A 26,053-nucleotide genomic window follows, 5' to 3' on the forward strand; every position below is an offset into this window, starting at 1 on the left:
TCTTATGATGTGAATACTATATGATGAGAAATATCGGTTTACTTGATTTATAAATACTGGTAATACTTCGTAACCTTGTTTCGGCGACTAATACGAGTTAGGGGTGTTACATAAAAGGGTATAAAATGCAGAGTTAACTAGAATATGAAATGTAAGCTAATAATTGGGACATTGTACATTTTAGATTAAGACTTTTTTATTTACGTAAAAAGGGGAAAATTACAAAATAGTCCCTAAACTTTTACAATTATTACAATTCAGTCCAGGTAAGCTCGTTTGATTTTTAATTTAATATCTATATGAATTGTATGATGATATGGTATGAAATAGTGGATGTTAATTATTCTATTGGTGATGTAAAGTTGTTTGGGAAAATGTTATTGAATTTTGGTACTTGGGCCGAATGAATGCGAGATAGAGAACAACTGAATGACAGCGTGCTATGCAGATATTGGAGTAGAGATTGATGTGGTGTGTTTTATATATTTTTCCTGAGTATACTGAGGTTCAACATTTGTTGCAAATCCTTGTATTATACTATCTTGTTCTGGCGTGTTATGAGGGGCAGATGTATAGCCTACAGGCTAGGCACTTAGTGTCGAGGCGTGTTATTGGTTGGATTAGCTCTCATGAGCATTTGGCGTGTTAACGGTTGGATTAGCTCTTATGAGCATTTGGGGTGTTTTGGTTGGATTACTTATGTACTCGTATCTGTAAGTCGTCCATCAAGTCGTAAATTATTGTATTATAACATGTTTAATGACTTTGAATGGCATGACATGTACTAGATATCTTGAATTGACTCTGTTATGAAGATGTATGTTTTCCGGAAATTATTATTGAGCTTTAAATTGAACTATGTAATTTACTGGTTTAAAATTGTGGATGACAGGAAACATTTGTTGTTGAATTATGTTTGATTAAATTGTTATATTTACTTCAGTAAGATTTATTGTTTCTGTCTCTTGAACTTATTAAGCTTCAATAAGCTTACTTGTGTTCATTTTTGTTTCTTATAGATACTTTTGAGGGTTGAATGATCAGATCAGCACTCAAGTCACACTGTCCCTCTGATTTCAGTAGTTTTTGAACGTTTATTTTGGATTATATGGCATGTAATTAGTTGTTATGTCAATAACCTCGTTTGATATGTATATATATCTATAAGGCATGTAATTAGTTAATCTTTTAATCGATGTTGTCTTGTAATATGATGATTGTTACATGATTGCTAGGTTTGGTGGTGAATATAGTTCATTTTGTGAAGTTGTGGTTAAGTTTTTGGTAAGCTTTGCTATGAATAAATATGATACATGTTTGATATTAACTTAGCAAGTTATAAGGTTAGGTATTTAGCTTAAAATTGATAAGATTATATATTTTGAATGGATGAATCGTTGATGATTTATATGTTTGTATAAATATGTATACTTGCGGTACCATTGAGGGTACATTGTTTAGGCATTTAAGATGGTTGATTTAGCATGATTTGAGCAGGTTTAATGGAATTTTGAATAAGTCCAATGGCTAGTAAATGGATTACTTAGTGTTCAAGAAACCTTGAAATGGTAAACTTAATGTTTAACGTTCATTTAAGTGCACAGGGCCTAGGACACGGGCTACCACACGGCCGTGTGCCACATATGGTCTGTGACATGGCTGTGTGTAACAAGTCAGTGAATCACACGGTCTGCGACATAGTAGTGTGTATTAAGTCAGAGAGTTACACTATATGGCACACAATTTGCGACACGATCGTGTGTATCAAGTTAGTGAGTTACATGGTTTAAGACACGGGCTGGGACACGGCCATGTATCCCAATTTCGAATACTCACAAGGCCTGGGCTATGTCACACAGCTGTGTGTCCCTTGTTTTTGATTTTTTCATATTTTCCTAAAATTTCCTGACTTGTTTCAAATTAGTCCCTGAAAATTTTAAGATTATTTCTTCAGTCCCTTTAAGCTTGATTTAAGCCTCGTAAGTTTAAGTTATTATTGTAATTTAATTACTTTATGGTATTTGAGAAATTATATTGTAATGATCATGATTTTTACCTGTTTATTTCTATTAACTTGCTGTAGCATTCTCGTAATCCCTATTCTTGTGACGAATACTGGTGTTACATAAATTTTTGTTGTTCATCAATTGTTCACAGGAAATTATGAGTACTATACACGTTTAATTTCATAAAATATTCATAGCTCTATATTTCAAGTTACACACTATATTACCTACTGGATCAACAGTCTTTTCAAAAGAGCACTCGACTATAAAGTCGACTAATATCTGTCCTTTTATGGTTGTTCTCGGGGCAAACTCCATGCCAAATTCAGCTAACTCGATACTTCACTTCTTCACCCTTCCCGAAGTATCAGATTTAGATAAAACTTCTTTTATAAGCTTATTAGTCATGACGACAACTAAATGAGCCTAGAAGTAGGGGCGTAGCTTACGAGTTGCAAAAATTAGAGCAAAGATAAATTTTTCAATTTTTGAATACCTCAGCTTGCCGTTCTAGAGTACCTTACTGACGTAGTAAACTGGGAATTGGAAAACGTCTTCTGTTCTAACTAGGACTACTGCAATTGTTTCCTATGAGGTAGCCAAGTACAAATAGAGGGTCCCTCCCACTCGTGGTAACTTCAGAAGTGGTAGGGATGTGAGGTATGACTTAAGCTTTTTAAAGGTTGATTGACACTCCTCAGTCCACAAAAAGGAGGTCATCATGGCTTTGAAGAAGGGAAGGCATTTATCTGCTATCTTAGAGATAAACCTGTTAAGCGCCACTATTTTTCCTGTGAGGAACAAAATATCTATGATAGTCTGCCGATGAGGCATTTCCAAGATAGCATGAATCTTTTTCAGGTTCACCTCTATCCCCCTTTCTGAGATCATAAAGCTTAAAAACCTACCAGCTCGCGCACCAAAAGCACACTTCTCAAGGTTCAACTCCATTTGTGGGTCCTCAAAACTACGAACACCTCTGACAAGTTTCGCACGTGCTCTTCCATGGTTGTACTTTTTACTAACATATCATCGACATAAATTTCAAGACCATGCCCTATCTACTTCTTAAAAATCTTGTTCACCAGTCTCAAATAGGTTGCTTCGATATTCTTGAGGCCAAAAGGCATAACCCGATAGCAGAACAACCCATCCTCAGTGATGAAAGTTATTTTCTCCTGGTCATATTGATCCAACAAAATTTGGTTATAACCCTAAAAGGTGTCCATTAAGCTCATGAACTTGTGACCTGAAGAAGCGTTAACCAAACGGTCAATCGAGCGTAAAGGGAAGTTGTCCTTAGTGCACGCTTTGTTGGGGTTGGTGGAATCAATACTCATCCTCAATTTGCCATTTTTTTTGTTCACCATAACCACATTTGTGACCCAATCTAGATACTCAACTTCCCTGATAAAACCTGCCGACAACAATTTGGCTACCTCTTGCCTCACGGCTTCCATCACCTGTGAAGCAAACTTTCTCTTTTTCTTCTTAACAAGCTTGGCTTCAGGAAGTACATTTAGCCTATAGACAATTACCTTACGAGTCAATCCCTGGCATATCTACTGCTGACCAGGCAAAAACATCGGAGTCCACTTTCAAAAACTGAACTAAAGTGTCTTTTTCTTCTGGTAATAATATTGATGAAATTTTAATTTTCCTTTGTTCATCATCGTAAAATAGCTGTAAAGTCTCTGTGTGCTCTACTACTTTTCTCTCTTCATCCATCACATTTAGTCTATCTAAGTCTAAGGCTTGACTAACCAGCTTTGTGCTCTACGAACTCTTCCCCTCAGTTGCGGACTCTCATGCCTGTTTCACAAACAACATGTGACATTGTCTCGTTGTTCGCTGGCTAGATCGCCTGAACCCCATAATTGTCCTTATCGAAAATTTGATCTTTATACGAAATGTCACCACTACTATCTTTATTGTTCTTATAATCGAGCACCCAAAAATGGCATTATACGCCACAGGATTGTCTACGATAAAATAAACTAGACATATTCTGTAGTCGTATGCTCACTATCTCCCAAGGTGACTGGCAAAGTGGTAGAACCATTTACCTCAACTGGGTGGTTAGCAAAACCATATAGCGGACTAGCATTGGACAAAGCCTGTTCCTTCAAGCCCTTCTTTTGATAAGCTTCCTAGGTTATAACCTCTATCGCACTCCCACTATCAACCAATATTCTTCTCACCTCAAAACCTATGATTGTTACAGGTATTACCATCGGGTCATTCCTTTCTTCATCACACATGAACTTCTCATCGTCATTACCAAACTCAATATTCCATTTTCCCTGTTGATATGCCTTTTAGGTGGATTTACTATCATAACACTCATCATTTGGCTTTTTCTCTTCGCATTAGAACTTGCTCAGACCTCATCTATGCCTACAATAACATGAATAGTACCTTGATCCACAAATTCAGCGAGCTCATCATTTCTTACTGTCTCTTCGATAGCATCTTTCAAAGTAAAATAATATTCGATTTTCTACACCACATCATTATAGAAAGCACACCTATCCCTAGAATTTAACCTTTTGGAACTCTGCTTCATAAGAGATAGCTTAAACAGGCTACCTAAACTCTTTACCTGGTTCAATATGTATACATGAGTAGCGTTCAATGGAGTGTAGGCCTCAAACATACCTTGAGATATATACCTTCTTGTTTGCTTGGGTTGAGATCCCTGAAGAGTCTTGGGAGAATTACCCTATACCTGCATTCTCTGTTGTCTATCAGCTCGGGCACGCAGAGCCTAGTTGGGTTACCCCTACCTACTGCGAGCTCTTTCTCTCTTTCTGAACTGTCTACCATCTCCTTGAAATGTGCCACGCACCGTTCTCTTAATATCTTCTGCTTCCGCGAACTTGTGAGCCCACTCATACAAGTTCGCTAAAGTCTGAGGCTTGTTACCAGTAAGGAGTATTGTACACGTTCATTTTGCACCCTATGATGAAGGCATCGATAGCCCATTGGTCCTCAAGGTTCTTCGTATTCAGTGTTGCTGCATGAAATCGCTTCACGTAATCTTAGAGAGACTCTATTTCTCTCTATTTTATGAACATTAATCCCATAGGTGTACTCATGATTGTTCTGTGAGCCTTGAACCTTCTTAGAAATATCTGACCCAATTGGGACAAACTTTGGACTGAGCCTTAAAGAAAAGATAAGTACCAATCATTCGCACTTCCCTTAAGCGTTGTGGAAAAAGATTTACACTTCGTAGGGTCCAAGGCTTCCATTACATTCATATAATCGTTATATTGCATCAAGTAGGCTCGTAGGTCTCTCTTACCCTCGAACATAAGACCTTAAAATCACGCAGTAGACTTATTGTTGCTACCTCAGGGGCCAATGGATTGTTAGAACAGAAAAGCCAGTCCATGTCCCTAGACTCAGGAGGCAATGCCCTCACATCTCGCCACAATGCATCCATCTCATTTTGCCATTCCCTCACATACAAGCCTGGGCCTTCATCCTGCATGGTCATTTTATCGTGAAAGTCAAAATCATCAGATTTGATGCGGAAACCCGGATCTAGACACAAGAGAAACACAAATTAGAAATAAAACGAGAATAAATAAAATTAGTTAAATAATAATAATAACAAAAGAAAAAAAAGGATAGGTTTGCCCTATGGAACCCTTGGTTAACTTGTAACCAAAAACGCCAATGATTGAGCGACTCCCTACGAAACCCCTAAAAGAAGAACCTCTAGAAACACCGATAAACGGGAAAGAAATTTGAATAATTGTAACTCCGAAATACCCTTTAAAGTAACAAACTCCAAACTAATAGCAAGAGAAGAATCACTCTACTCTCAAAAATTTGCCTCACACAAATTTGGAAGAAAACAAATACTCCTTTTTATCTCCCCTAATGTGTAGAAAACAAGCCTATTTATAGGCAAATTACAAGAGTAATTGAATCCTAATAAAAACTCTTTAAAGAGTAATTGAATCCTAATAAAACTCTTTAAAATTATCTAAGAAAATAAATAAATAATAACCTAACTAATAAAATTACTTAACTCATAAATGATGTATCCCAACCAATGAGAATTAAGTAAATAATAATAAGATACATAAAAGATTAATCCACCAATTTATGGGCTTTCACTATTCCAAGATTGGTCCAGTGAATTGCATTCCCGTATTTGTCAATGTCACGAACATGATGAATTAAATTTGTAGTAACAAAGTCTTGGACAAAATCATTCATCTTTGATTTTAATTGTCGTGTCTTGCTTCAAGTGATTGGACCACTAAGAAAAACAACCCCTTGAGTGTCACCTCCTTGGCTCGTATCAAGATTGTACCTTTATTTTAAGTTCTTCATTCTGTTTCAATAACTTCTGTTGAAAAGTTTGTTGCTGTTCAAACCATGCATTTTGTGCAGCCATTTGTTCCCTCATAAACTTCATCTACTCTTAAAGAGCAAGGAATTGTTGCGGTGATGCTTATTGGTTGGAAGGAAGTGGCAATCCGTGACCAGAAGGAAGGTTTAAGTCGAATGGGCTTGAAACTCTCAGGTGAGCCACATTACTTAGAATTTTCAACCGATCAGCAAACTAGTCGACAAACAAGTCCGTTCCAGCAAGTTGGCTGCAATAACTCAAAGCTCCAAGTTGTCCAAGTGAAAGATAGAAAGGGAAATTTTCATTCGGGTAAGCCATCATAACTTTGGCAATTTTTATCAAACTGAAAAGAAATTCATTGGTTGAAAATATGTCCACGCTCACCGCACCAATTGTTGAATTTTTTTTGTTGTGTCTCATTGAAGGGGACAATCAAATATTTATACACATGATTATTGTTCATGGAATTGACATTCTTGGTAGGCTCTATGCATGTTGGACACGTGTATTGTTCTGGACTGTTTGCTGGACTTCGTAGCCCTCACATACGAACTCCTTGCACATGTGAACTGGGATTGCAAACTACCCTTGCGAGCCCCTTTAGCGAACCCCCACTACAAGACCTACACGCATCCAACTGGTTAGGCCCAACTGAGTCACAGGTAGGCAATTTATATTTTATCTAGGTTTTGGGTTGGTGAACACAAATACATAATAAAAGTACAAGAGCTTAATATTTAAATATAAAAATTTAGAGGTTAACTTTTTAATTTTAATAGTACAAGGAACTCAACAAAAAAAATTTCAAAAAAAAAAACCATAGCGAAGAAAAAGAGACTTTTTCTGTCAGATTAGGTTTCTCTTTCTCTCTCTCTAAGAGTCCTATACTCTTAACTCTTATCCTTTTTGCGGCTAGGGTTTTTCTTTCTACAGTACCTCTTCTAACTTTTTTTTTTAATTTATTAGAAGATTGGTTTGGTTTCATAATATAAAAATCTAATGGAAGTTTTGTAAGAGTAAGGGATTTTGTGGTTATTATAAAAGAAAGATTCTAAGGGGTTTGGAAGTGGTTAGTGTGGATTGTTCATTAAAAAAAAAGAAATGGCTGGTTTGAACCCTTTTGATTTGTTGGGGGATGACGACACTGGGGAACTATCATTGCTGATCGCTGCTCAGCAAAAGGCCGTCGCAGCGGCCACTGCCACTGCTGCTGCTCCAAAGAAGGGCCCAGCAAAGCCTCAAGCTAAGACGCTGCCTGCAACTCAGGCTAAGCTTCCCTCCAAGCCTCTCCCTCCTGCACAGGCTGGTAAGTTTTCTCTATCAGAGTGACTCATTATTTTCTGCTCTCTGTATTGGGTCTTGAGTTTACCCGATTGTGTTAAGTTCAAGTTTCCTTTTCTTAATGGTCGAACTCTGGGGGGGGGGGTTTAGTGGGTTTAAGTTTATTCTGCTTCGGTTTCGTTTCTTGTAAAGTGCAGTTGGACTCTGATTGTTAAAGAGTATTTGTTGTCGGTTATTTACTTGGAATATAATCATTGAGAGTTTCTTATCTGTATAGACTTACTTCTTATAGTGAACAGAGCAAAAGATTCCGGAACGCATATTGGTTTGTTGCTGTTATTTCTTTTCTAAAATGAAATCCAATGCTGTCAAGTTGCACTCAAGCTACTAGAATCCTTATATGTGGTATAAAAGCTTAAGATATATGGTCATGATAATACACCTCTAAAAGATAGATCAAACTTTAATCTCATTCTCCTACAAAAAAATGAAATGTACAATTTTTTGTTGGCCAATGTGCATGGTTTTTTTTTTTTTTGGATCTCATGTCTGTTGTTGAATAATCAAGCATTGAGAAGTAGAGTGTTTGGTAGTGTTCTTCTCTTCTTAGTAAAGGTAAAATTAATGAAAAATAAAATAAAAAATGAATGAAACTAAAGAAAACTTCAATCAAGCAAACTTCTAATCCAATGCATCTTGCCAAGAGGTCTTGAGGCACTTTTGTTGTTTGATGCTGAGGCACAGTGCCAAAGGTGCATGCCTTAACCATAGAAATGAAATCTGCATTCTGTGGGGAACTTTTGTCTTTTATATCATATTCTCTGAAAGTGTCAATTGGTGTTCCATCAAAAAGGAGTTCTTTTTTACTCCTTTTCAAAGTGCTTATGCATTGGTATGCAATTTGTTTTTACTGAAGCTTGATAGTTGTAGCTTTGATATCATCTTGATAGTTATCACAGTTACTCGAAATATTTTTTTATCTAATAGTCAATTATAGTTTCTTTATAGCTCTCTTGGGCTTATCACTGATGTCGTGTTCTTTTAAAGTGAGGGAGGCAAAGAATGAAGGTGCTCGTGGCGGAGGCCGTGGTGGGCGAGGATATGGACGTGGTCGTGTTGGTAGCAGTGGATACAGACGTGATTTTGCAAATGATGAGAATTCCTTCAGCAATAGTGCTGTACCTGAAGATGGAGAGAGTGGAAAACCCTCTGAAAGGCGTGGCTATGGTGGTCCTCGACCTTACCGTGGTGGTCGCCGTGTCGGTTTCAGTAATGGGGAAGATGCAGATGGGGAGCAACCTCGCAGGTTGTATGAACGCCGTAGTGGGACTGGGCGCGGGTAAAAGAAAGAAGCGTTTGTTTGACATTAGCTTTTATATATTCTGCATGTCAGCATTTTAGCCAAGTCTCAAAACTGATGTTTTTGCTTTCTGTTCATGTCTGCAGAAATGAGCTCAAACGTGAAGGTTCTGGTCGTGGAAATTGGGGAACTCAGACTGATGAACTTGCTCAGTGAGTTATCTCTAGAAGTTACAATCACAACCTTCAATTTTATTGTAAAATCAATAAAATATCACTTTGTTTCACTCTTCTTCCCATATTATAATCATAAAATGAAATGAAATATTGTATTTTTATTGTTAAGGGTGACTGAAGTTACCAATGAAGGTGAGAGGAATTTAGGTGATGAAAAGCCAGCAGGAGAAGAGGATGCTAGAGATGCTAACAAGGAGAGTGCTTCAAACGAGCCTGAAGAAAAAGAGCCCGAGGATAAGGTAAAGGGTTATTGACGTCTGCAACTTTTGTTAATTATATATGATAGCTGCTAATTTGGCTATTACTTTGTTCAACCTTTCATATTGCATTTTTATAGGAGATGACTCTTGAGGAGTATGAGAAGGTGCTGGAAGAGAAGAGGAAGGATCTGCAGGCTCTCAAGATCGAGGAAAGAAAAGTAGATGCCAAGGAGTTTGAATCTATGCAGCAGCTTTCAAACAAGAAGAGTAATGATGAGGTCTTCATCAAATTGGTAAGACCCTTTGATTCACTTTGAGAAGTTCGTCATTAATGACTTCATCTTATTATTGGGAAAATATGTAGTATTAATCACTTGTTCCCTATAATTGGCTTCTACAGGGATCTGATAAAGATAAGAGAAAAGAGGCTTATGAGAAAGAAGAGAGAACAAAAAAGGTATTTATACTTATTTTTATTTGCCTGTGTCATAACTTGCCCCTTTTCCTGTTTGAACCTCAATCATGCGATTATTCTGTATTTAAGGGGCCTTAGTTTATGCTGTTATCAGACTCCTTTGATTTAAGATTTTCCCTTTTTCCCTTTCTCTTCCATGATTAAAGCTTGGATATGTGCTTTTACTGTTTTGTGCAAGTTTATCTGTAGCTTGCATTTATATGTTTTGCTGGCATGTACTGATGGTCCGTATACATGTGGTGGTGGGTAGTCTGTCAGCATTAATGAATTTCTGAAGCCAGCTGAAGGGGAGAGGTACTATAATCCAAGTGGACGTGGACGCGGTCGTGGGCGCGGCTTAAGAGGATTTGGTGGAGGTAATGCCGCAAGAGATGTGGCAGCACCATCCATTGAAGACCCTGGGCACTTCCCAACTCTTGGGGGCAAGTGAAGAAGTGAGATTCCATTAGAACCCCACATATGATATCCATGGGTTTTATTGGAATTTTAGGTACCTTTTAATTTCGGGCTGGGAATAAGATAAAATAATCTGGTTTCCTGTCGCCAAAGTATCTCTGAATTTTATGTTGTAAAATGTATGTTTCAGGGTTTTTCTTTCTCTTTTTGTTTTTTTGGGGTTATTGCCCCCACTATTGTTATGCTGTGATCTTACTGTTATTGCTCACTGCTCAGTTTTCTTTTGGAATAGATGGAACTAGTTTGCTACTTGTTTTCGACCATTTTAGTTGTGTTCCCCTGAATCTAAAGATGAATAATAGTGATGCAGGGGAAGTAAAGCCTATGATTCTCTATTCCTACTTTTGCCATGCTTGAGTTGTCTCCACTCTTTGGCTTCCATGAGATGAATTCTGTTGCCTTTTAATCGCGATTGCATTTCAACATTTAATTTTGAGAGATTAGAAATATTAGTACATGGATTAAATTTTAAATTTTCAAATAATAGAGATACTTATATGGCATATTTTAACCGAATCTGAATGGAATGGAGTTTATATGTAAAATCTCATTTTGGACACTCATTTATTATTAAAGTTATAAAAATGATTTTAAAAAATTTTAAAAAAATATGTATTAAAAAATAAAAAGAAAAAATGTATATGAAATGATTAAAAGGAAAATGACCATAAGCTGATGAGTATTAGAGAGATGAATTTAGACATTCCCATTGGATATTGAATTGATAAAGTTCTCTCTCTTTGTTCAATTCAATTTGTATTTTCATTTCTTGAATTAGATTTTTTGAGACTTTGGTTGTTTGACCGATATGCTTGAACCATCTTGATCTAAGTTTGGAAGTTACTGATGGCATGTCCAAGTTGAAAAATACAAGGTGAAAAAAAAATTTCCAAAGTTTTCCATTTCATGAAAAATTTCAAATTGTATTGTTTTCTCTACTCGAATATTAGATCTTTGTATATTTTAAATTAAGAAAAAAATCAAAATAAATGTTTTGTAATCGTTTAAAATTTTTTTGTTTAAATGAATTTAATTAAATAATATGATATCAATTTAAAATGTGATTTTTAGTAGGATATAAGTCAACTTGATTTCTTTTACCATTTTCACGAAGATGCAATTAATTTAAAATGAGCATAATACGAATGGTGTTAAATAGTTTTCTTATTCAGTGGGTTTTAGAGGTGCGTTAAGAAATATTTAAAAGAAATGATTTTTTTTAAATATTTTTCTTTTTTTTTTAACTTTTAAATTTTGGATCAAATTGATAGATTATATAAATATTGAAAGGTTAAATTTATTATTAGGTCAATAAAACATGCCAGCTTTTCGTCACTCATCTAATAGCCAATGATGAAATAATGACAAAAATATTTTATTTCAGAAAGTTGAGTGACTATGTCACGAGATAGATCTGGAAGAAGAAGATAATAAAAGCAAAGAAGAAAAAAGAGAGAGATTCGAGAGAGAAATGAAGAAAAAGATACTGAAAATTAGTTTTCAAATTTCATAACTGCTTTCCTCTTCCAATTGGTACTAAAAGTAACAAAATAATGGACTTGGACAACTAGCAGACTAACAACTGCTCAAAGCTCACCGTTTCATTAAACGGTGTTCCTATCAAAATGAATCATTTAAGCAAGTTGTTAATCCCCTTAGCCAAAACGCACTGTACAACTAAAACTAGTAATAAAAAGCAACGTTTACAATTATAAGAAATAACGGCAATAATAGAAATATGAAATGACTGTTGAAGCTTTGTTCCATAACAAATACCTTCCCTCCTAAACAAGATCATTATCCTCAAGGATCAAAAGTAGGGAACCTTTGCTAAATCTCCTTCAAATTTTTCCAAGTAGAATCTTCAGGAAACGTGTCAGCCTACTCTACCAGAATCTCTATGATAGCTTGATTCCCTTCTTTGGTCATTCATCTATCTAACACTCGAACTGGTTCTTTAAGGAGGGCACCATCAAATCCCATTGGTGGCAACACTAATGAACTCACTGCTGAACTAATATGTTTCTTCAACTGGGAAACATGAAAGGTAGAACAAATACGAGTTGTTGGTAGCAGAATCAACTTATAAGCAACTTGTCTTCCCCTAACTTCCACTGGGAAAAGGCCAAAATACCTAGGTGACAACTTCTGATTTTTGAATTTCCTTAGTGAGTGTTGCATGTATGGTTGCTGCTTTAAGTAAACTAGATCTCTTACCTTAAATTCCCTCTTAGACCTCCTCTTATTAGCCATTTGCTTCATCCTATCTGTAATACCTAAATTTTACCCGCCCTTTTGTAAATATAGATTACAAACTCAGAATACAAGGCCCAAATTGCGAACCAGCCTACATGGCCCAAACCTAAAATAAATAGGGGCCCAAAATTAACCCCCAGGCCCAAAAACAATTTCAAAAACCCTAGGGGTTTAGGTTGAACTTTGGCCGCTGCAACCATGCTTCGAATCTCCACGATCTTCACCTGCAAGGAAACAAACAAGAAAGGAAAGAAAATCAAGGATTGCAAAATCAAATCAAGCAGATCAAGCAGATTTCTTTCTTGCATATTTTATTATTTCGGCTATAAAAGAGCCATTGATGCACTGTAATCGGGGGGATTTTTGGATTGAAATCAATAAAAAAAGCATTCTTTACAACGCAAAAGCAAGAAAATAAAATCACAGATTCAATCGAAGAATAAAAAGGTTGATATCAACTATTTTTTTTTCTACTGTTAGTTTTATTTTTTATTTTTATTTTTGTACATGCAAATGAAATAAGAAAAGGAAAGAAACGACCTGAGTGGTGCCCAGAACCGCCGTGAACAGTCGGAAGCCGAAAGGTTTCTCGGATATTTGAGGCTCTAGTAGTGGTGTTTTGCGGGTTTTGTGTCCAGATTCGGGTTAAGGGGCGCCGAATGAGTCGAATAGGGAATTTTTCCTTTTCCGGCCGCCGCGCACGGTGGTGCCCCAATAAAACGACGCCATTTTGGGCATGAGTCGACTCGAATCCGACCTGACCCAATACAGGATCCGCGTGTTTTTATGCGGAGGGGTAAATTGCGCTTTTAGCCCCTCCGCCTTTTAGTGTCTTTACAATTAAATTTTTATTGATTTTAAATTCGCCCTTCTAATTTATTTTAAAATTCAATTTGATCCCTATCGAACGACGCCGTTTAGAGGGAAAGGGAAATTTTCCTTCCAGCCCCTCCATGATTGTACTCGCGTTCAATACAGTCCTTTTATCTTCAATTATTCGCGGATTTGCCCCAAATGTTTTATTTACAGTTCAAATTAGTTTTTTTATTTTTATTAATTAATTTATATTTTGTATTTTGTATTTTTTTCTCCTTTTCATATTTGATTATTTTATTTAAATCTATGCATATGTATTTTTTGTACACACTTATATATACATACGCATATTTATTTTTTTTATAATGTAATTATTATTTTCTATTTTATGTAATTATTTTTATAATCTATATGTATATATTTATTTTAGTATATATATGTATGTATACATATTAATATTTTTAACCAATTTTTATTTATTTATATATATGAATATATTTATTTTTTAAACAATGCAAATATATGTTTTTTAATATACTTTATAGTTTATATTTTTTTCCTTTATTTTCATAAATGAATCATGTATGTATAAGTTTCATAGCCCAATATTCCATATGTAAATTATGTGTATGACTTTTAATTTCAATGTATATATTATGTGCCTTTTATTCTTTATGTTTTGTTTATTTTCTTCACTCGATTATTAATTCATGTTTTCGTTTATATGTTAAAAAGATTTTTTTTTATTTTGATCATTTATTTGATATTTTGTATGTGATTATTTTTATTATGTATATTGATTTTATTTATTCATTTATTTATATTATTTCTATGCCACTGTGATATTTACTATTGCATTATTTAATATAGCATCACATCATTTTTTTACTCGATTTCAAACTTTTCAAAATTGAGATAATGCTCGTATTTAAGATTTTCAAGGAAATTGAGCCCTAATGTATTGGGTTCCAATTTTCTTCGTTAAATCTAACAATCGAGCATTTCTCTTTAATAAAAAAATAAAGAACTCATTATTGGGAATTCAACACGTTGTGTCCTAACGTATTGGATGTGACGCATTGATTTCTTGAAATGAATATTTTTAAAAAAATAATAAAGGAAATATTCTGAGTTTGGGATTCTAAAGGAATTGTGCCCTAACGTATTGGGCCGCGATTTCTTAAATCTTGAATAAATGGATATTCTTTTAAATTTTTATTGCACTAGTATTTTGGCCTAATTCATTTTTTGGGGAAAATTAGAATGTTGTGCCCTAACGTATTGGGTGTGGCATTTTCTTTCTCTGAAAGGATAAAGGTTTTAATATATAACGTTTTTAAGTTTTTTTTCCAAGGATTATATTTCTTCAAATTTTCGACATTAAGACATTAATTAATTAACTAGGTACCAATTTTGGGCGTACGAGGGTGCTAATCCTTCATCGTACGTAACCGACTCCCGGATCCGTTTTTCTAAAACTCATAGACCAAAGCCGTTTTAGGTGATCCAATCACACCTCAATAAAAGGTTGGTGGCGACTCCCAAATTTTCACTTTTTTTAAAGTCGACGGCCTAAAAATTTTTTGTTTTTTAAAAAAAAGGTTTCGACACTATCTTGAGCTCGTTTCAGGTGAAACTTCATAATCTTCCTCATGGCTTCCCTATGTTGCAAAGTTCTATCTATTGTAGCTGCCCGAGAAGCACCAGCAAAGTAGGGTAGGTGAATGGAAGGATCTTGACCATAAAATGCTTCATAAGGGGTGGTTTTAATGGCTGAGTGGCAGGTGGTATTGTACCACCACTCTGCCAAAGGTAGCCAGGTCACCCAATTAAAAGGCTTTTCACCAGTCATACACCTTAGATAGCTTTCTAAAAATTTGCTAAGGATCTCTGTCTGGCAATTAGTTTGGGGATGGTAGGCAGTAGACATCTGGAGTTTGGTGCCTAAGTGCCTAAAGAGCTCTTGCCAAAAGTTAGTAATAAAAACCCTGTCCCTGTCAGACATAATTGACTTGGCATACCATTAAGTTTGTAGACTTGGGTTAGATATTCTTGTGCTACTGTCAAAGCAGTGAAGGGATGAACCAAGGCAATGAAGTGGCCATACTTGGTTAGCCTATCCACCACTACTAGAATTGTGGATTTCCCCTTGGAAGTAGGCAAGCCCTCTACAAAATCCATACTTATGGCTTGTCTAAGCTCGTTCTAGTATGGGAAGTGGTTGCAACAGCCTTGGAGAAGCTGAATTATCAACTCTGCATCTCTGACATGTAACACACTTTCGAACTCATCTTTTCACATCCTTGGAAAGCCCTTTCCAGTACAATAGGCCAGATATTTTATGCCTAGTGGCATGTATGCCAGAATGGCCTCCCAATGAACTATAATGGAAAAGATCAAATATGTGCCTCCTGAGTTTGTGCTTGTGTCCCACCACAATTTTTCCCAACCTTCTAAGTAATCTACCATCCCAAGAATACTTAAGGCGAAGCTGGGGTTGCTCTTGGAGTTCTTGGCACAACTGCTGTACTTTGATGTCTGTTCCATAAAAAGTCACAATTTGATCCCATAGCTCAGACCAAGAAGGTCTTATACTCCCCACACACTAGAAAAATTAGTGATTCTGCTCATAAAACTTTATTAACAAGGCATCTGCCACTATATTTTGGACTCCTTTTCTATAAGAAATAGAATAATCATAACCCAACATCTTAGCAACCCATTGTTGTTAATAGGGGGTAATTTCTTCTTACTCAGACAGAAACCTTAAGCTTTGGTGGTTTGTTTTAATTTGGAAGTGTCTTCCAATCAGGTAAGGATTCCACTTTTTGACTGCTAAAAGCACTGCTAGCATTTCCTTGTCATATGTGGACAGAGCCTGATGTTTAACTCCCAAGGATTTGTTGAAAAAGGCTACTGGTTTTCCCTTTTGCTACGTAACTACTCCTACCCCTTGTCCACTCATATTTGTCTCCACACAAAAGATCTCTTAGAAATTAGGCAAAGCCAAGACTGGTGCTTGATAGATGGCTTTCTTAAGCTGTTCAAAGGTTGTCTCTGCAAGCTCAGTCCATTTCCATACAACATCCTTCTTCAACAAAGTAGTGAGAGGCTTGGTGATACGAGATCAAAGGCCCGACAAATGCGTTCCAAACTAAATGGGACCATTTAGGAGTTTGTTAGCAAGGCCTTAGATGCGTACACGAAAGAACGGGAAAATCAAGATTTCAAATCTTGGGAACCTTGGTCCAAGAAACCAAATCTTACAGCTAAAGCGCATTGGATCTCCGTTACGAGCATCAACGATTCAATTTCGGTAGGAGATGGATCACAATCCCAAATTCTTGAAAGCAAGGCCCAATAAAAAGATTCCAAGCCCAATCAAGAAATCCACCCATACTTAGTCGAAAATTAGGCCAAATTGTCAAAGTGGCCCAAGTTGTAAAGTTTTATATTTATTTATTTATTTATTTTACTTAGTTTAAATTTTTATGTAAATATTCAGTTCAAGAGTACCAAATAAAGACCCTTGGTCGAATTTCCATATTAAAATAATTAGGAGTTTTTTATTTTAGTTTTCTAATTAGATTAGGAAAACACTTGAGAGGCCTATATAAAGGCTTGGCCGGCCACCTTGTTATTAACTTCTCAATTATATAAAAAATTTCAGATTTGTTTAAGTACAGAATTCTCTTTGAGTTTTTCTCCAAGAATTCTCTCTTGGGTTTTCTTTAGAAGCTGTTTTAACAATCTTTTGATTGTGGGAGCCATCTTCAGCCTTCTTCTTGCCATTGATATTCTTTGAAGGGGAGATTAGAGCTGTTTGAATGGAGTTGTGAGATCTTTCGGGATTTCAAGGCTTCTCAAGACTTATCTTTTAATTTCTTGCTGTCAATTCTTTCTTTATTTCTGCTTGTGCCGAATCTTTATCTAATTTATTTGCTGTTCTTATTGTGTTTCCAGCCTTTTTTCCTATCTTAAAGAATCAGCCAAAAATCCCCAATTTCTAGGGTTCTTGTCGATTCATCCATACTCTTTTTAGGTGAAATTAGATTGCCGAAATTTGGGGAAAACTATCTTGGTGTTCAATTGGGCAGAATCGCAACCTCATTTAGGGTTTCAAGAACCCTTATTAACACTTGTTTCTATTTTCAATTTGACTCTTTGCTGATTTGGGGATTTTATTTCAGATTTGGAAATTCAAAGTTCTAATCTTTTAATTTTCTGTTTCATTTCAGATCTGATTGTTTAGAGCTTTCGTAAGAGTTTCCCGTGACTTGACGACTCGATCTTGGTCCACGCACAACCCCCTTATCACTTGGCCAACAAACCATATCCCTTGATGAACCTTCTATAATAACTTGACAAGCTAATGAAGCCACTCAGTTCCCTTACAGATTTTGGAGTAGACCAACTGAGAACACTCTTCACTTTTACCTTATCCATGCTAACTACTTCCCTAGAAATAATGTGTCCTAGATACTTAACTTGAGTTGCTCCAAAGGTACACTTAGTTCTTTTAGCATAAAGCTTGTTGAACCTCAAAAATTGTAACACTTCCTACAAATAAGCTAATTGGTCTAACCAGTTTTTGGAGTAAACAAGTATATCATCAAAGAATACTAGGACTGACCTCCCCAATAGTTGTCTAAAGACTAAGTTCATTAGTGATTGAAAGCTGGAGGGAGCATTGGTCAAGCCAAAGGGCATGACCAAGAATTCATAATGGCCTTCATGTGTTTTAAAGGTTGTTTTGTGCATATCCCTGTCCCACATTCTTATCTGATGATAGCCCGATCTCAAGTCCAACTTAAAAAAGAAATTTGGCTGGCCTAGTTCATCAAGAAGTTCTTCAATGAAAGGTATAAGGAACCTATCCTTAATGGTCGGTTGGTTGAGCTGTCTGTAGTCAATGCACAGCCTCTAATTGCCATTTTTTTCTTCACCATCACCATAGAGGAATCAAAAAGACTGTTGCTATCACGAATTATGCCAGTTTGCAACATTTCTTGTATGAGTTTTTCAATTTCTGTCTTCAGTACTGCAAGGTACCTATATGGCCTTATTTTGACTGCCTTTGTTTCATCTATCAATGGGATCCTATGATCATGTAATCGATTAGGAGGTAGTCCTTTAAGAGTTTAGAATACATCCTCAAACTCATTGAGTAAGGCTTGCAAGTCTTGGGCAACTGAACTAAGGGCATAGTAAGTGTAGTCTGATCACATGAAGTTAACAACATAGGATATGGACCATTTTCTACCATGCTCAAGCATTTGGATAGTTGGCTGCTATGAACAATTTGTAAGGATCCTAGTATAGTACCTTGGAGAATACAACATTGTCCCATGTAATCAAATTGCTTAATCAAGCTTAAAAAATTCCAAATAACGAAACCAAGGGACAAGATCCACTGAATACCCAACACCAGGTCACACCCTTTAATTGGAAAAATCAGAAAATCAGTTATGAAGTTATAACCTTGTGCTTTCCACTGGACAACTCTACACAATCTCTGAGTTGACAATTTAACTCCATTAACCACCATCATCCTTAGTGTACTTGCCTTTTCCATTGCCAAATTCAACCTTTTAGTCACTTTGGAGTCCATAAAATTGTGTATACTCCCTAAGTCAACCAGGACAATCACCTCAGTTTGGTCAATGAAAGTTGAAAATCTCATAGTGTTGTGCCTCTATAATCCCTGAACAGCATGTAAATATAGCATTAGAGTAGGAGTTTCAGTTTTCTGGTCTGTTGTTTCCAATTGTTCAGGACAATATTGAAAATCCTCATATGTTGGACTTTTAGCATCAGTGTCTTGATCAACTTGTGGTTCAATGATGAGTTGATACAACTGAGATTTGGAACATTTGTGCCCTGGTGTATATTTAGAACTACACTGGAAACAAAGGCTTTCCCTCATTCTGTTCTCCAACTCAGCTTGAGATAGAGATTTAGAGGGAGTTCGCTGCCCCAAATTACTCCCCGTTGACCCCTTATTGTAAAGGAACCACCAATACCATGATGTACCTTAGGAGAGGGAAACAAGGGTTTGAGAGGACTTGCCCTACCACTTACAATTAACCCCTTCCTAAAAGGCCTCAACACAATACTCTCAACCTGCCTAACCAAATTATAACCCTCAACCAAAGTTTAGGGCTTGAACAATCGAATGTACTGCTCAATCTCAGGTTTTAAATTACTGGTGAAGATACTTAGTGCATATGCCTCAGGTGAACAAAGCTGGTTTAACAAACTTACAAATCCATCATGGAATTGATCAACTGATCCTTGTTGCTTAAAAACACAAGCTTAGCCATAAGATCAAGGAAAGAGTCAGATCCAAAATATTCCCTCAAACCCTTAGCATACAACTCCCAAGTCAACTGGTGCAGGCCTCATTGCCTCTGCACAAAAAATTGGTGCCAATCTAATGCCTTCCCTTGTAAATGCAGCATAACAACTCGAACCTTAGCATGATCTCTCACCCCTTAACTTCAAAATACTGTTCTAACTTAGACCACCACCCTCTAAAATTTCCCCCATAAAAATGAAGACAATTCACTTGAAATGGAGTACTCACAAAATCCAAGGTTCCCCCTCGAGAGGACACGCCATTATGTCCTAGATCTGACATAGGAGGCACCACTAGATGCTCCTTTGCTGGAAAGCCAGAAGAAGATCCCCTAAAATCCCTTTCCCTTCGTTAGAAACAAGTCCAGTAACAGTAATATGAGTAGTTTGCCTAAAATATTGTTCGAATAAAGAATAGAGCTCAGATCGTACCTCAAAACGAACCTCAGACTTGATTCCTTCTTAGAAGTCCTTCAATCGCATATCAATCCTCACATCCAACTGTGTAAACTCAACTTGCAACTAAGCAAGCTCGTTTTGCATTACCCCCATTTCCTTCTACAATCTAGTGGTAACGCCCTCGATGGCCATAAGAATCAGCTGAGCTCTAACACCTTTCTCACGAGACAGATATGGAAGAAGAATATAATAGAAGCAAAGAAGAAAAGAAAGAGAGATTTAAGAGAGAAATGAAGAAGAAGATACTGAAAATCTATTTTCAAATTTCATAACTGCTTTCCTCTTCCAATTGGTACTAAAAGTAACAAAATAATGGAGTTGGACAAATGACAGACTAACAATTACTCCAACCACATCGTTTCATTAAACGGTGTTCCTATCAAAATGAATTGTTTAAGCAGAATGTTAATCCCCTTAGCCAAAACGCACCATACAACTAAAACTAGTAATAAAACGTAGTGTTTACAGTTAAAAGAAATAACGACAATAACAAAAATATGAAATGATCGTTGAAGCTTTGTTCCATAACAGACTCAATGAAAAAAAATCAATAGTTGGAGAACTAAAATAAAAGTAAAAGAAATATTATGGTGACTATTTTGTAATTTACCTTTTATGAAACAATACTTCAAAGACCTATTTAAGTTCATATGGAGAAGCTTGATAAACGTGGATCTGATCTATGATCCAATATTCAAAGGCCCATTTCAGTTGAATTACTGATGACGTTTGAACTGTGTATTTGTTTTATCTCTCTCTGACTCAGCTTTCACTATTTCAGGCTCTCTCTCTCTTGCGTGTCGTTTTCATTTCAACCTCTGCCTTCTTTTCCGCTGACTTCTCGGGTAAATCGGTACTAGATCTCTGTGGTCTATTGCCGGAATTTTCTTTATTCGTACTTAATTATATATCTTTTTATTTGTATGTTTAGATTAAGCCTTTATCTGTTTGTTTATTTATTTATGTTTCTTCTTTTATAATTTGGTCACCTTAAAAATACATGAATCTTATGTTTATCAATCATTGTCGGTGTTAAAAGTAAACCCTGGATATAATGCGATTTTGTTTTAGATCTGTTGAAAGGAATTGATGTGTTATTTCCTATTACGTTTCTGTTGCTATTATTGTCTTATTTGCAGCTGGGATTTCTTTATTGAATTTAATTTTTAAAAAAGGTGGGAGCTTTGATGTGTTCTTCATTATGCATATGTTGCCTCTATGTTATCCAGGTGCTGTCACATAGATTGATTTAAGTGGAAAATAGGCTCTTGATAATATAAGGGAAGTTCATAGATTAAATGAGAGTACGATTCAAACCATGCCCATTGCCGTCCGAAACAAGGGAGCGCCTAAAAACTGGGCATTCAAAGTACACAAGATAATCAGCAGTAGAGTTCCTGAACTGGAAACTAAAATAAAAAAGAAAAGCTAACATCACTTGCCCTTTCTGGCAAGTGGACAATTACGGAGAATGCGCTTCGAAGGGAACTGATGTGGTGTTATTTTTCATGGAGTGGTGTAGGAAACATGTACTCGGTCTAATTTGACAATGACTTGGGATTATAAGGGTTCATCTTTGGGCAATTAATTTGGTGGTCCAACTTTTTGTTACTGACTAGTTTGTGGTTTCTGAAAAATGTCTATGTTTGGGAATTGGGGTTTTGGCACATTTGTAGAAACCAACTTTATGCTATGCATGGTATAATTGAAGATGTTCTGTTTTTGCATCATTGAAAAGTATTTTATTATAATCTGGTTGCACTCTTTCGCAACGACTATCTGTTCAAACTTTTGCTTATTGGAGATTCTGGTGTTGGAAAGTCTTGTCTCCTTTTGAGATTTGCTGTAAGTTTCTAGACTCAAATTGGCATTTTAAAGTAAATGTCTTTACTTTTAAGTTGCACATTAATAGATGTTTATATGATTACCTTCAATCTTTACATTCGTATTTGATGTTTAGATTGCACTAGTAATTGATTAAAAAGTCTCATTGCATATGTACCATGCATATTGGGAGTAAAATTTATACCTTCATGTGATGACACGGTTTCATGATTTGACTGATTACATTTTGGCATTAGAATCTTGTTTTACTTTTAGTTGCATATCTGGATATTTTCAGAGGTTTATGTGGGACTAATTATTGAACCTGATCAATTTATGTAAATTCTTTGATGCAGGATGATTCATACATAGATAGTTACATGAGCACCATTGGGGTTGATTTTGTGAGTAAACCAGTCCTTGGTACTAATTTCTGAATGCCAAATTTATGGCAATTATTTTAATTTCTTGTCTTCTGGTTTTCTTTTTGGGTAGAAAATACGCACTGTGGAGCAGGATGGGAAGACCATTAAACTTCAAATTGTATGTTTTAGCATGCTGTACTGCTATTTCCTTTTTTCCTTTTTTTGTTTAATCATTTCTGTGTGTTTTCAGTTTAACTTTGCGTTTTACTAGTTAGTTTGCTCTTTGGTTAAATGTACAGTGGGACACCGCTGGACAAGAATGATTTAGGACAATCACTAGCAGCTACTACCGTGGGGCTCATGGCATAATTGTGGGTGATCTTTTCCTTTCTAGTTTTTCTCCTTTCAGTTCCATTTTTATGGCGTCCACTGCTTATTTATGCTTCTCATAAACATCTTTTCTTATAACTTTTTCTTTCCCATTTACTGGTGGCTCCCTTATTAGGTTGTTTATGATGTGACAGACCAAGAAAGCTTCAACAATGTCAAGCAGTGGCTGAATGAAATTGATCGTTATGCTAGTGATACTGTTAACAAACTACTGGTTGGAAACAAGTGTGATCTTATAGAAAACAAAGTCGTGTCATACAAGGCTGCTAAGGTATTATGCTAGTTTCACGTGTTAAGCGTAAATTATTTTCTTTTGAGGAGAACCTCTGCAGCCAGATTATTTATGGTAGTGGCACCATGATCTACAAATTCTAATTGTTGGTGTTTTGCTGCATTTTCATCCATTCTTCCATATGGCTGCTTTTCTTCCTTCAGGCGTTTGCAGATGAAGTCGGCATACCTTTTATGGAAACCAGCGCAAAAGATTCCATGAACGTGGAACAGGCTTTCATGGCCATGGCTGCTTCCATCAAGGATAGGTATATCCATATTCTTTTTCCTGAATACTAGTTTTAGTAGCATCAAAACGCCATTACCATTCTAGAAGTATGTACAGTTGAATGGCGTGACTAGGCTGTTTGTGTTTATCATTACGGAACCTTCTAGATGAACAAACTAATTGTCACGAAATTTACCAAAGTCTTGATGCCTAATGATTTCCAATTACTTTGGTGCCTCTGAATGCAGAATGGCGAGCCAACCGGCCATGAACAATGCAAGGCCTCCGACCGTACAGATCCAGGGACAGCCTGTTGCACAAAAGAGCGGCTGCTGCTCTTCTTAAAAAGAAAAAGAAAAAAAAGAGTCAATTATGTATTTAGATTTTACATGTTTCTTAAGTCATCAGTTGCAAACTTATTTCTTATGGATCAAAACCTCATTTAGAGGATCTCATTCATTTCTACACAAATGCTAATGTGAAGGGTTGTACAACATATGATGGTTGGTTAAATTATACAGTATCTGTTGGCTATACTTTACGTGTTAATTTGGTCTTCGATAGCAGAAAGCACTGCGATTAATCTTGGTAACCAACTACCAGTTTTCCTGAATATGAAGCCCGCTTTAGGATACCATACATGTTTCTTATCCCTCAAACTTTTCAACTTATTAGAATATTCTTTATTTTTTAATTTCACAATTAAAAAAATTATGATTTTTAATTTAGAATTGTTAGTTAAAAAATATTGTGATAATTACATATTTATAAATAATTAGAATTTGTGTTAATTTTAAAATAAAGTTATTACTGTGATTATTATAATTATATTCTACAATTATTAGTTTAGAAATTTTGATATAAACAAAAATTGTGTTAATTTTATTGATGTAAAATAAGATTATTATTTTAATAGAATTCTAAGCATATTAATTATCACTTAATTAATATCAAAGTTAATTATGTTAATTAGTTATTATTTTAAATAATGTTTCTTTGCATGAATTAATGGAAATTTTTTCATTTAGGCTTTTAAAGTTTTTTAAATTTTAAATTAGTAAATGTAAAATTACACTTTGGCCCTCCTAAAAATGATAAAAATTGGTTTAATCCTTTAAAAATTATAAAGGTATAGGTCATTCAAGCAATGAAATTGTGTTTATACTATCATAGAAATTAAATTTTAATTTTGGTTTCCCCTAAAAGAATTTTCTGACTTCGTCTCTGATTGTATTTTTTTTATGAAATATTATATCATTAAAAAAAACCGGTTAAGAAGGAAACGAGGAAAGAAACTAAACCCAAGCCAATAGGCTTACCCAGAACACCTTGTTCTAACTCTTCTCATTATCACCATTACAATCTAAAACTAAAATATTTGCAATAGGAGGACAAAAAACAAATTCGGAGTAGTTCGCTCGTGATAAAACCGCCCTCGCTAGAGAATGAACAACTTTATTAGCATTTCTACTAGTCCAATAGAAGGACAAAGAATTAAACTAAGAACTAAGATTGAATCCATATTTAATCAACAACCTCAAATTCAAAAATTAAAAAATGCCATGAGAAAGGGTAGCCCAAAGTCGACAGTTATCAGTTTCCAGTATGATATCCTCCTCAAGCCAAGATCCAAGCACTTGCATGTTTTTGTATGTTGAATATGTTAAACTTTAATTATTATTTGAAATTTTTGTATTATAATATTTGAATTGACAAGTTAATAAATTTTAGTTATATTCAATAATTTAAATAAGTATTATTTTATGTTGATTACTACAATTATAAATATAACATTTAAAAGACTAATTAAATATTAAATACGTAAAATCATATGCAATACATGTGATATTAGAAGTTAATAGTTGAAAAGTTATTTCATATGCCACCTAAGATTATACCCTAAAATGACATATCAAATATTATATGACAAAATTTAAGAAAAGTTAAAAGTAAAAAAAGAAAAAAAAAACGAGAGTGTTTCTGCTCCAAAGACCAATGATTTAAAACAATGGCAATGCAAAATCAAAAGGCTCATTAAAGACTGAAGGGATTCAAACATAAGTAAAAGGTTTTACAGGTTCAATAGTTATGGGTATGAATTGTTTTTGGCTTTGCTTTTCTTTCTTTTTTTTAATGATTTAGATTGTTTTGTTGTTTCTTTTGATCATTGGGTTATTATATTGATGATTTTGGGTTTTAGGGTTTTATTAATTGTGTGAGATATAATATATTTTGATTGAATATATATAATATATAATTTATAATATATAATTCTCAATGATTTTCTGTTGCATTTTACTTTTAACCTTTTGAGATTTGTTTTTTTTCAATCTTAAGTTATGTCAAGCATGTCTGAAATTAACTATCTTATTAATGGTAAGACCTGATTGATATAATTTAAAATTTAAGGACCAATATAAAACTAGAGTCATAATTTGATGACATTTGGTGCAATTTACTGTCATTAGTAAAATAAATAACTTCTTTGGAAGAAAAAGTTTACCCTATTAATTTTGTTTTGGGACATGGTAAGAGGATAATGAAAATGTCATTAATAATTGTTATTTTAGTACCTTCTAAACATGAATAGTTCAATTTAATCCTTTTTGTCTTGTTTTAAATAAAAAATTGTAATTTTGACCCCTTCAAAATTAAAATGCACAATTTAATCCTTGAGTATGCTATAAATCTAGTTATTCTGTTTTAAATCTATTTCTAAAAGAATAAATAGAATTTTCATGTCAAATTTGCAATTGAAGAAAGA

General features: G+C 35.1%; 1 protein-coding gene and 1 pseudogene across 1 annotated transcript; both read left to right on the forward strand.

The window, feature by feature from the left end:
- Positions 1 to 7,074: 7,074 nt before the first annotated feature.
- LOC107900808 (RGG repeats nuclear RNA binding protein A) lies at positions 7,075 to 10,572 on the forward strand. The gene is made up of 7 exons (XM_016826519.2): positions 7,075 to 7,681; positions 8,704 to 8,995; positions 9,103 to 9,168; positions 9,302 to 9,431; positions 9,530 to 9,685; positions 9,793 to 9,849; positions 10,118 to 10,572. Exons 1-7 carry the CDS (start codon positions 7,477 to 7,479, stop codon positions 10,295 to 10,297), a joined length of 1,086 nt encoding a protein of 361 aa, XP_016682008.2. The 5' UTR covers positions 7,075 to 7,476; the 3' UTR covers positions 10,298 to 10,572.
- Positions 10,573 to 21,062: 10,490 nt separating this feature from the next.
- On the forward strand, positions 21,063 to 23,825 carry LOC107900807 (ras-related protein RABD2a-like; annotated as a pseudogene).
- The last annotated feature ends 2,228 nt before the right edge of the window (positions 23,826 to 26,053 follow it).

This window comes from Gossypium hirsutum, chromosome D08 (genome assembly GCF_007990345.1).
Source record: "Gossypium hirsutum isolate 1008001.06 chromosome D08, Gossypium_hirsutum_v2.1, whole genome shotgun sequence".
NCBI lineage: Eukaryota > Viridiplantae > Streptophyta > Magnoliopsida > Malvales > Malvaceae > Gossypium > Gossypium hirsutum.